The sequence below is a fragment of the Zygotorulaspora mrakii genome, chromosome 2, assembly GCF_013402915.1.
Source record: "Zygotorulaspora mrakii chromosome 2, complete sequence".
NCBI lineage: Eukaryota > Fungi > Ascomycota > Saccharomycetes > Saccharomycetales > Saccharomycetaceae > Zygotorulaspora > Zygotorulaspora mrakii.
In genome coordinates this window covers 1,325,230-1,337,530 of record NC_050720.1, presented here as the reverse complement: position 1 = coordinate 1,337,530, position 12,301 = coordinate 1,325,230, and the positions used below count along the sequence as shown (strand labels likewise).

At 39.2% G+C, this 12,301-nt stretch overlaps 4 protein-coding genes across 4 annotated transcripts; all 4 read left to right on the top strand.

Annotated features, from left to right (window-relative positions):
* Positions 1–570: 570 nt before the first annotated feature.
* Positions 571–2,253, top strand: ASH1 (DNA-binding transcription repressor ASH1; the record flags this gene model as incomplete). The annotated part of the gene is made up of 1 exon (XM_037287466.1): positions 571–2,253. The coding sequence occupies one exon, from the start codon at positions 571–573 to the stop codon at positions 2,251–2,253; it is 1,683 nt and encodes a 560-aa protein (XP_037143361.1).
* A 324-nt stretch (positions 2,254–2,577) lies between these two features.
* Positions 2,578–3,930, top strand: SPE1 (ornithine decarboxylase SPE1; the record flags this gene model as incomplete). Its single annotated transcript, XM_037287465.1, has 1 exon — positions 2,578–3,930. The coding sequence occupies one exon, from the start codon at positions 2,578–2,580 to the stop codon at positions 3,928–3,930; it is 1,353 nt and encodes a 450-aa protein (XP_037143360.1).
* A 172-nt stretch (positions 3,931–4,102) lies between these two features.
* Positions 4,103–4,933, top strand: LOT5 (Lot5p; the record flags this gene model as incomplete). Its single annotated transcript, XM_037287464.1, has 1 exon — positions 4,103–4,933. The coding sequence occupies one exon, from the start codon at positions 4,103–4,105 to the stop codon at positions 4,931–4,933; it is 831 nt and encodes a 276-aa protein (XP_037143359.1).
* An 861-nt stretch (positions 4,934–5,794) lies between these two features.
* FAS1 (tetrafunctional fatty acid synthase subunit FAS1) lies at positions 5,795–11,983 on the top strand (the record flags this gene model as incomplete). The annotated part of the gene is made up of 1 exon (XM_037287463.1): positions 5,795–11,983. One exon carries the CDS (start codon positions 5,795–5,797, stop codon positions 11,981–11,983), a length of 6,189 nt encoding a protein of 2,062 aa, XP_037143358.1.
* Positions 11,984–12,301: the final 318 nt, after the last annotated feature.

Sequence of the window (12,301 nt, the reverse complement as noted above, 5' to 3'; positions counted from 1 at the left end):
TGGGATGGCTGGTTTTTAGGGCTGGTTAAAAACATCAATTTCAGACAAAAATGGAAGTACAGTGAGAAATTGAGAATGCTATCTTACTCTTTTGAGTAACGGACCTTGCCCTTTTCAGATATGTATTGTTCAAAAATGGATTGATCAAATCATCGGCCAAAATAGGTCTTGAAATGGCACTTGTCTTCTGGCATGAAGAATTTGTGATTGAATTTTTGAAGATGAATAACGAAAATGAATTCTAAAATTGGAAGGATGATTGATATCTTTGGAGCAGTTTTGTTTACTTTTTAGGAAGCCAGCAAGCAGATCGAACATACTTGGCTTCTTGGAAACTCCGGAATAGATGTCTTTATGGTATAAATAGTAGATCTGTCATGGCTTACTTGAGGTCGACATTTTAATAATCTTTTTCGGGAATGCTGAAATAGCATTGTAGCACCACAGAGCAGATCGTCAAAACCAATACAACACACCTTCAATCCTTACATTCCTTTATTTTATTTCTCTTTCCTTACATATTTTACACTCATTTTTCACTTACAATCAATTTCATCATCGCTCAAAAAAATGTTATCAACTGTCGCTAATGAATATTCAATAAAATACAATCCTTCGATACCAACTTCGGCTGGTCCGGACTTTAGAAATAAAAAATCTTTTGATGATCTGTTGCTGCTACCTTCGCTGAAATTTAATAACTACATGAACAAAAATTATGTTTGCATTTCCAGTGATGATTCACCACGTTTACCAAGAATTCAGTATGATAAGGATTTTCAGAAAAAATACAATACAGCACCAGCTTCTCCAACACACCACGATTTTTATGGTAATCATGCTGTCACACCACTTAACTCCCCTTCACTCGGTAAAGCTCAATTAGTGTCGCCACTACAGAAATCTGGACTTAGAGAATACAGACAATTTCAACCTCGCTATCCTAGAGTTTCTCAAGAATCATTACCGTCATTGAGACACCTACAACTTTTGCCAGACCCAAGAATTCAAGAATCCGCTTACGTTTATCCAGATACGTCAGAGTGTACGCCAATCTGGAAGAGTAATTTGGTTCATTGGTGCAAAGAAACGAATTATCAAGACTACACAAGAATCCTGGGCGAAAGGTCTCACGATCATTTTCAGTTTTCTAGTCTATCAACTCGATTAAACGATCACAAAGAGGTCCCATCTGTTCTAAAACCAAGAGATGCTTTCCAGGACTTATCAAATACTTCAGAACATTCTTCGGCTCCAATGACACCACCAATGAGCCCAAACAACTCAGTTACAGAAGCACAACATACTTCTTCTGTTGAATTCACACCATTTGTCAGCGGTAAATTAATTCAAACTGTTAAACAAGATGCCCATAAAGCAGGTCTTTATGGCCATAGGAAAACCAGCAGCTTCAAAGCACTCCAAATTAAGAATCTTTTGGAAAATAGAGACATTTTATCAATTGATTCAAAATCCAATCGTGGCAGATTTAAGGTAGGGAAAATTGTTCCCTCGTCAGCCTCATCCTCAATTTCAGGTTCTTCGATATCATCTTCAAATGGCTTGTCAAGATCGCGAGTAAATATATTCAATGCAGCAAGACAGCTAGCCATGCATTTGGATCATGAAGTGAGACATTCCACTAGTCCAAGTCCAATACGTCCAACTGTTATACCTGCTCGTTCTACAACATCACCTGTAGTGATAAATCAAACTATGCCAACTTCTATACCACGGTCAAGATCGATTTCTCCAGCACGTCCAACGACCCCGCCTTCGTCATCTTCTAAATATCATAGATTTGCACTTGATTCCCCCCAGAGTCCCGTTGTGACAACGATAAACAAGAATTTCAGTGGTTCTACAAAATCTAGCTTAGTTAGACGAAGGTCAAGTGGCAGTTCCAACTCTAACGCAGTCAGAAAGTGCGTTTCGTGTCACGCAATCGATTCTCCATGTTGGAGGCCATCATGGTCGGGCAAAAGACAAGATCAACTTTGTAACTCTTGCGGACTACGTTACAAAAAGACTCACACTAGATGTTTAAATGAGAATTGTAGAAAGATACCAACGAAGGGCGAATTGAGCATAATGAAATCAAATGGTATTTTCAAACGTAAGAATCCGGATAATACGATTACTGAATGCTACAGATGCTTATTTTGTAATCATTTTACTGAGACTACAGAGCTTACTGAAAAAACAAGACATATTCATGAGGAGCCTCACAAACACGAAATTACACAAGAATAATAACGAATATAATAGTCTCAGTGCATCGCTATGCTATACATATATATAATCCAATACAATACCACGCTTCTTTTATTTTAAGTAACGAGCATTTTATGATTAACGTAATTGGATAAACTAAACCCCTCCTCTGCGCGGCATCGTCACTCCAGATGCGTTCCCGCAAAAAAGTTAAATCTACTTTTGCGTGAACCAGAAAAAAATGAAATTTTTGACAGTGTTTTTTTTATAGCAAAAGCTGATTGAATACAAAAAGGCTCCGATTATAACACAAGTGACTGGTCAGAACTTCAATCTAAACACTGCACATACAGGTGAGAAACGATGACAGAAGTTGAGCTCACACCTAGGCTAAGAAACGACTCGACGTCATTGAAATTTTCCCTCGATGGAGGTGAAAAGATCACGGTCTCAGAGCAATCGGAACATGTACGGAATAATGACGCATCTCACGAACAAGCACATAAACTAATTTTCGAATCATTAAAAAGACGAATTGAAGCTATTAATGGTGAGACGTGCGAACCTGGTGACGAAAACTCATTTTTCATATGTGATATTGGTGAGGTTGAAAGATTACATAGAAACTGGTGTGAACAACTACCGAGGGTTCAGCCATTTTATGCAGTCAAATGCAATCCCGATACTCGTGTTTTGGAGAAGCTCTCAGCCCTAAAAGTCAATTTTGATTGTGCATCAAAGGCAGAAATTGAAAAAGTTCTTTCCTTAGGAGTTTCACCAGATAGAATCATTTATGCAAATCCATGCAAGGCATCCTCCTTTGTCAGATACGCAGCTCGCTCAAATGTTCTGAAATCAACGTTTGACAACGTGGAAGAGCTATACAAAATCAAGAGATTCCATCCTAAATCAGAGCTATTTCTACGAATTGCCACTGACGACTCAACAGCGCAATGCCGTTTGTCGACCAAATACGGCTGCGAGTTAGAGAACGTCGACAAACTGTTGTCAGCAGTCAAAGAGCTAGATCTCAATTTGGCCGGTGTTTCATTCCACGTTGGATCTGGTGCGTCAGATTTCACAACGCTGTACAAAGCCGTCAGAGATGCAAGAATTGTCTTTGACAAAGCCGCGAACGAATATAAGCTGCCAGAGTTGAAAACCTTGGACGTGGGTGGCGGTTTCCAATTCGAATCTTTCAAGGAGTCCACTGCAGTGTTGCGCGCCGCATTGGATGATTTTTTTCCGGTTGAGACTGGCGTCAACATCATCGCAGAGCCCGGGCGCTATTTCGCAGCTACAGCATTCACTTTGGCCGCAAACGTTATTGCAAAGAGATCCCTGAAGAACCACGAAGCAATGCTGTACATCAACGACGGAGTTTACGGCAATATGAATTGCATCCTCTTTGACCACCAGGCACCGACTCCGCGCACACTTTACCACAACTCACAGTTTCACTATTTTGATTTTGAGTCGTCTTCGCGAGATACGACTTTGCATCCCAGAAAAGAAAAAGTCTCCATATGGGGTCCAACCTGCGATGGACTTGATTGCATCACAACCGAGCATTACATGGAACACGATCTTATACCGGGGGATTGGCTTTACTTCCCCAATCTGGGAGCATACACATCATCGGCAGCAACGCCATTCAATGGTTTTGAACAGGTCGCTGAGATCATCTACATCAATTCTTTGAAAGACGGTATATAGCATATATGTATATGAAAAATCACATAACATCGTCACCTTTTACGTCACATCCGTTCTGTTTTCGGCTTTCGCAGCACAACGGCACACCTGCCGCGTACAAGAAGAGCTCCATTGAGCGTTCGAGAGCAAGACAAGCGGAGCCCCGGCGGACCTCAGACCGAGTCAGGCGACAATGGCATTGCAACCAGACGATGTGAAAAGAATATGTAGAACAACAGATGTCAAGCCAACAGTGGAGAACGTCATCCCATACAACCGCTACAAGAGAACACAGCCCGAAATCAACGGGGTCCGCATGATGGACGTGCCCACCAGCGACCAACTCCTGCTGCTGGCAGGCGGCCGAGATCTGAACCTGTCGCTTTTGCAGGACGAACAGCACAGAACAGTCCAGGACGTGGAGCTGTTCATTCTCAACATTGGATTCATGCTCTGGTTTGGACACCTTGATTCCGGCCTCGAGATTCCGTACGAAAGCATCATCTACCATGGGTCCATCAAAGCCGATGAAACCGTTGGGCACCAACTGGCGCTGCTAATAACGTTGGAAACCGATCCGGTCTTGGCGGATTTCTTCCAACTGGCGCCTGCAGCGCCAGTTGCCCCTATAGCTAAGATGAATGCGCGTGCGAACGCAGCAGCAGCAATGCAGACTGTGGAGATAACGCTTAGACCCAAGTACTCGCTATATGACAGACACTACAACGCCGAAATCGAGTCACTCTTCACGTTCCAGGACTTCGGTGTCAATCGCGGAGACGAAATGGTGGACAACTGCCACAGAGAGCTGGCGGCGTGTCTCGAGGCCGTGTGTCACGACGCGGAAGACGGCGACGTAGAAAGCGACGACCAGGACGTCGTCCTGGACGAAGCCATCGCCGTCGACGAGGACCAGCTGGCCAGCGTGTACGTGCCGTTTTCGGAGACGCTTGGCGTGCTGGACAACACGGGTCTAGCTGACGACCTGGGAGGGTCGGTGCCAGCGCATCCAGTTCGCAGGTGAGATCGAAACGTGATGCGGCGTCCCCCGCCGCCGCCGTTACCCGGATCAGCTGCGGCTGGGCGGCTTGCCGCTGGCTGCTTAGCGCGCACCCTGCGGGCGGGTAGCCCTTGGCTGGTTTGTGTTTCGCCTTTCCTGCCAAAATCCAACAAAAAAATGCGCCAGAAAAAAAAGACACCAGAAAGGCCCAAAACGGGCCCATGCCGCCTGTGCGCCTCGCCACACGACCGCTTTTGTACCGATAATTGAAGTTGTGGTAACGAAAAAGAGGCATCTTACCCGGCATTCAACCATTTTACGAGCATAGGCAAAGAAAAGCACAAGGTGCTGCTGCTGCAGCAGTTTGGTCGTTTCTCGTGTTTCTGGTGGCGGCGGCGGCAAAGGAACCAAAAAGAATAAGGTTCCCCAACAAATATAAACATGATAAGTTGTACCAATACTCTTATCACACAACAACGTTTAGTTTTAGCAATTGAGTTTCTGTGTAGCTTTCGTTTCCTTCGGTATCACCTTAGTTCACCTTTAGCTATATATATATTGATACATCTTTCTCAAGCAAGGGTTTTCTCTAGAGTTAAGCAAGGACAGGTGCCGGACAGTCAACAATCGAACAAGTGATAGCTCGCTACAGAATTGTTTCCCGTGTCGTCTACAAGTGAATTGCAAGGTGTTCAGAATCGCAATAAGCAAATTTCCCAGGCTTAGATATTTCTGAATTTTAGAGACTGCATTACTCGGTGTTCCCCTTTTTCGGCCTTTTTATTACTACTAGAAAATATATTCCCATTCCTACTGTCTTCGTGATAGATTAAAATACACAGTTGAAGTCAAACCAATCGCATCCCACTGAATATCGATACAGCTATGTCAACAACATCGTCATCGTCGACAAGACCGTTGATTCTTTCACATGGGTCGCTGGAACACGTTCTGCCAGTTCCTACACAATCGTTTTTCGCTGCGTCTGAGTTGCTAGACCAGTTCAACAAGTCGTTGCCAGAGCCAACCGAGAGTTTTGCCTCTGACCAGGAGCCAGCATCACCAGCCGAGCTTCTATCCAAGTTTTTGTCGTTTATTGCTAGTTTCGTGCAGGATGACGACCAATCGAGTGAATCAAAGTATTTCCAGGTGTTGAAAGTTTCGTTAAGTGAATTCGACAATGGTTATTTACAGGGCAATGATGTCCACGCGGTTGCCATTAATCTTTTCAAGGATTCCGAAAATTTCCCAACGACTTTGGAGAAAATCAGAGAACTGGTTAAAAACTATTTATTTGCTAAAACCATTGCCAAAGAGCCTTTTGAAAAATCGAAATCTTTATTATTCAAAAGCGCTTTGAATGGCGAAAGTCAAATTGCTGCAATCTTTGGTGGTCAAGGTAACACTGACGATTATTTCGAAGAGTTGCGCGAATTATATCAAACTTATAACGTTTTAATTAGTGATGTGATAGAGTTTTGTGCAAAGACTCTACGTGATTTAGTTAAATCGACTCATGATACAGAAAAAGTTTTCACTCAAGGATTTGATGTTCTAAGCTGGTTAGAGAATCCATCAAAGACACCTGATAATGATTATTTATTATCTATTCCAATTTCATGCCCATTAATTGGTGTTATTCAATTGGTTCATTATGCATTAACTGCAAGATTATTAGGTTTTACTCCAGGTGAGTTAAAATCTCATCTGAATGGTGCCACAGGTCATTCACAAGGTTTAGCAACAGCTATTGCAATTGCTGAAGCTGATTCTTGGGATTCATTTTTTAATTCCGCAAAAAAGACAATTTCCTTATTATTTTTCATTGGTGTTCATTGTTATATTGCCTACCTAAATACATCATTGCCACCAACAATTCTTGAAGATTCGCTAGAAAATAATGAAGGCATTCCATCACCAATGTTGGCAATTTCAAATTTGACACAGGATCAAGTTCAAAGCTTTGTTGATAAGACAAATTCTCATTTGCCAGACGAAAAGCATATAGTTATTTCATTGATTAATGGTGCAAGAAACTTAGTTGTTACAGGTCCACCACAATCACTTTATGGTTTAAATTTAACATTGAGAAAAGCAAAAGCTCCATCAGGTTTAGATCAATCAAGAATTCCATTTACCGAAAGAAAATTAAAATTTTCAAATAGATTTTTACCAATTACATCACCATTTCATTCTCATCTATTAAAATCAGCTAAAGAATTCATTTATAACGATTTGAAAAACTATAACATCGAATTTAGTTCGAATGATTTGAAAATACCTGTTTATGATACTTTTAGTGGTAATGATATGAGAGAAACTAATGGTTCAATTGTACAGAGAATTACTGATTGTATTGTTAGTTTACCAGTTAATTGGGAAAAGACAACTCAATTTAAGGCTACTCATATTTTAGATTTTGGTCCAGGTGGTGCTTCAGGTCTTGGTGTATTAACTCATCGTAATAAAGATGGTACTGGTGTTCGTATTATTGTCGCTGGTACTCTTGATATTAATACTGATGATGAATATGGATTCAAACAAGAACTTTTCGATGTAACAACTGATGGATTAAAGAAAAATCCAAATTGGTTAAAAGAATTTCATCCAAAATTAATAAAGACAAAATCAGGTAAAATTTTTGTTGATACAAAATTTTCGAAATTGATTGGTAGAGCTCCTTTATTAGTTCCTGGTATGACTCCATCAACAGTTTCACCGGATTTTGTTGCTGCAACAATAAATGCTGGTTATCATATTGAATTAGCTGGTGGTGGTTATTTCTCACCAGAAGGTATGACAAATGCAATTGATTCCGTTATTTCTCAAATTAAAAAGGGTTATAGTTTAGGATTGAATTTGATCTATGTTAATCCAAGAATGCTACAATGGGGTATTCCTTTAATTAAAGAGTTAAGAGAAAAAGGTTATCCAATTCAATCATTAACTATAGGTGCTGGTGTACCATCATTAGAAGTTGCTTCTGAATATATCGAAACGTTAAAATTAACTCATTTAGATTTAAAACCTGGTTCGATTGATGCAATTTCTCAAGTTATTACTATTGCAAGTCATCATCCAAATTTCCCAATTGTTTTACAATGGACCGGTGGTAGAGGTGGTGGTCATCATTCCTTTGAAGACTTCCATGCACCAATGTTACAGATGTATTCAAAAATTAGAAGACATCCAAATATTATTTTAATTGCCGGTTCAGGTTTTGGCTCGGCTGAGGATACTTATCCATATTTAACAGGTGAATGGTCAAAGAGTTTTGATTACCCACCAATGCCATTTGATGGTGTTCTTTTTGGTTCAAGAGTTATGATTGCAAAAGAAGCCAAAACCTCATTAGCAGCCAAAGAATTGATTGCTTCATGCCCTGGTGTTCCAAATAGTCAATGGCAAGAGACCTATAAAAAACCAACCGGTGGTATTATTACGGTTCGTTCAGAAATGGGTGAGCCAATTCATAAAATTGCAACTCGTGGTGTTTTATTCTGGAAAGAAATGGATGATACCATTTTCAACTTACCAAAGAATAAATTACAAGCTGCTTTGGATGCAAAGAAAGACTATATTATTTCTAAATTAAACGCTGATTCACAAAAACCGTGGTTTGCAACTGTCAATGGTGAAGTTCGTGATTTAACAAATATGACATACGAAGAAGTTGCTAAAAGATTGGTTGAATTAATGTACATCAGATCAATGAATTCTTGGATTGATGTTACATTAAGAAATTTCACTGGTGATTTCTTACGTCGTGTTGAAGAAAGATTCACTAAAGTTAAAACTGCTTCAGTTATTCAATCATATTCTGTTTTAGAACAACAACCCGACAAGATTTTGGAAACTGTTTTCAACTCTTATCCAGCTTCAAAGACACAGTATTTAAATGCACAAGATGTTGATTACTTCTTGAGTATGTGCCAAAGACCAATTCAAAAACCTGTCCCATTTGTTCCAGTTCTTGATCATAGGTTTGAATTTTTCTTCAAAAAAGATTCTCTATGGCAATCTGAATTTTTGGAAGCTGTTGTCGATCAAGATGTTCAAAGAACCTGTATTTTACATGGTCCCGTTGCAGCTCAATTCACCAAGAAAGTTGATGAACCAATTAAAGAAATGTTAGACGGTATTCACGATGGTCACATTGAAAAATTATTAAAAGATGTTTATAAAGGTGACGAATCATCTATTCCTGTAGTTGATTACTTTGGTGGTGATGAGGAAATCGAAGAAATTAAGATTGACTCACCTAATATTAAAGTTTCTTTCAAAGACGGAACGGAAGTTTATCGTGCATCATCTTCAATTGATCCAAAAGTTTGGTTCAAACTTTTGGGAGGATCTGAAAGAAACTGGAGAGGTGCGTTCTTCTCAACTTCAAAGGTTGTTCAAGACACTATGTTTGTTGACAATCCCTTGAAAAGAGTGTTTAACCCAATTGATAACATGGTTGTTGAAATCACTAACGGTCCAGAGCCTTCAAAATCAATTATTACTCTTTTGGAACCTGTCCAAGGTGATATCAAACCAACTGCTGTTTTGAGATTAGTTAAAGATGATATTATTCAATTAGAATTAATTGAAAATAGAACAATGGATGGTACACCTGTATCCTTACCATTGCTGTATAAATACAACCCTAATGATGGTTTTGCACCAATTTCCGAAGTTATGGAAGGTCGTAACGAACGTATCAAAAAGATGTACTGGAAATTGTGGTTAGATGAACCATTAGATTTGAAATTTGATCCTAGAAAAGTAATCAAAGGTGGTAATTTCAAAATAACTGGTAAAAGTATATCTGAATTTACTCATGCTATTGGTAACAATTGTGAAGATTTTGTAAGAAGATCCGACAAACCTTTGTTAGCGCCAATGGATTATGCAATTGTTGTTGGATGGAGAGTTATTGTAAAGGCTATCTTCCCTGAAACTGTTGATGGTGACTTATTGAAATTGGTTCACTTGTCTAATGGTTACAGAATGATCCCTGGAGCTAAACCATTACAGGAGAATGATGTTATTTCTACACATGCTGTTGTTAAGTCTGTTGTTAACCAACCAACAGGTAAAGTTGTAGAAGTTGTTGGAACTTTGACTAGAGATAATAAACCAGTTATGGAAGTTACTTCGTCCTTCTTCTACAGAGGTAACTATACAGATTATGAAAATACTTTCCAAAAAACTGTAGAACCTGTATATCAGGTACAAATTAAATCTGCTAAAGATATCGCAGTTTTACGTTCCAAGGAATGGTTTCAGTTGGATGATGAAGATATTGATTTGTTGGGTAAAACTTTAACTTTTGAAACGGAGACTGAAGTCACATTCCAAGGTCCTGACGTTTTCTCTTCTGTTAGATGTTGCGGTCCAATTAAAATGGAGTTACCAACAACTGAAAATGTTGAAATTGGTGTTGTTGATTATGACGCTGGTGAATCTTACGGTAATCCAGTACTTGAATATCTGAAGAGAAATGCGTCAACTCTTGAGCGAAAGGTTAATTTGGAAAATCCTATACCTATTGCTGTCCTTGATACTCAAGCTCCAAGTACCAATGAACCATATGCTAGAGTTTCTGGTGATTTGAATCCAATTCATGTTTCTCGTCACTTTGCAACTTATGCCAACCTACCGGGTACTATCACCCATGGTATGTTTTCATCAGCTGCTGTCCGCGCTCTAATTGAAAACTGGGCCGCCGATAGTGTCTCCTCAAGAGTTCGTGCTTACGAATGTCAATTTGTTAGTATGGTTTTGCCAAACGACCCACTAACTGTTTCGATTCAACATATTGGCATGATTAACGGTCGTAAACTGATTAAATTTGAGGCTAAGAATGAACATGATGTAGCTGTGCTAACTGGTGAAGCAGAAGTTGAACAACCTGTTTCTACGTTCGTTTTCACCGGTCAAGGTTCCCAAGAGCAAGGTATGGGTATGGATCTATATCAAAACTCTGAAGTTGCAAGAAGAGTATGGGATAGAGCGGACTCTCATTTCAAGGAAACCTACGGTTTCTCCATTCTTGATATTGTGAAAAACAATCCAAAGGAGTTAACCATTTTCTTTGGTGGTGAAAAGGGTAGAAAGATTAAACAAAACTATACCCAAATGATCTTTGAAACTATTGTTGATGGTGAATTGAAGACTGAAAAAATCTTCAAAGATGTTAAAGAGGATTCCACATCATACACTTTCAGATCACCAACTGGTTTATTATCTGCCACTCAATTCACTCAACCTGCATTGACCTTAATGGAGAAAGCATCTTTTGAAGATCTTAAATCCAAGGGATTAATTCCTGTCGATGCTTCCTTTGCCGGTCACTCTCTAGGTGAATATGCAGCTTTAGCTTCGTTAGCTGATGTCATGTCAATTGAGTCTTTAGTTGAGGTTGTCTTCTACAGAGGTATGACTATGCAAGTTGCCGTTCCAAGAGACGCATTAGGTAGATCAAACTACGGTATGGTTGCCGTCAACCCAGGCAGAGTTGCACCAAATTTCTCGCAAGAAGCTTTGCAATTTGTTGTTGAAAAGGTTGGTAAGAGGACTGAATGGTTATGTGAGATTGTCAATTACAATGTTGAGAATCAACAATACGTTGCTGCTGGTGATTTGAGAGGTTTAGATACTTTGACCAATGTCTTGAATTTCATCAAGTTGCAAAAAATTGATATTGTCAAACTACAAGCTAGTTTGTCACTTGAAAAGGTCGAAGAACATTTATTTGAAATTATTGATGAAGTTTCAAAGAAATCATTAGCAAAGCCACAACCAATCGAATTAGAAAGAGGTTTCGCTTGTATTCCACTACGTGGTATCTCTGTTCCATTCCATTCCTCTTATTTGAGAAATGGTGTTAAACCATTTAAGAATTTCTTGAAGAAAAATATTGTTAAGGAAAATGTTAAAGCTGATAGACTTATTGGTAAGTATATTCCTAACTTGACGGCTAAGCCATTCGAAATTACAAAAGAATACTTCCAAGATGTTTACGATTTAACAGGCTCTGAACAGATTAAGGAAATCTTGGACTCGTGGGAGAAGTACGAGAATTAATATATTTAAAGAAGTTCTCATACTACAAAAGAGTTCATTCATTTTCATGATCTTGACAAGCACCATCCATCATTAAAACTTGGGAAATTTTTAATGGAATACAATTAGTGTTTACTGTTTTTTAATCGATCGATAGTCTGGGAAAACTATGGAAAAAAAAGAATGGAAGGAAAATAAACAACAAGTATTTTCTCACAAATGAAAAGAAGAAGAATGAACATCCTCTAAGATGACAACAAAATTTGTATCATCAGAGATTTTGGTCATTTGGGACTTCGTTTTGTATCGCATGTATAATAAGTAATAGATTTTTCATAA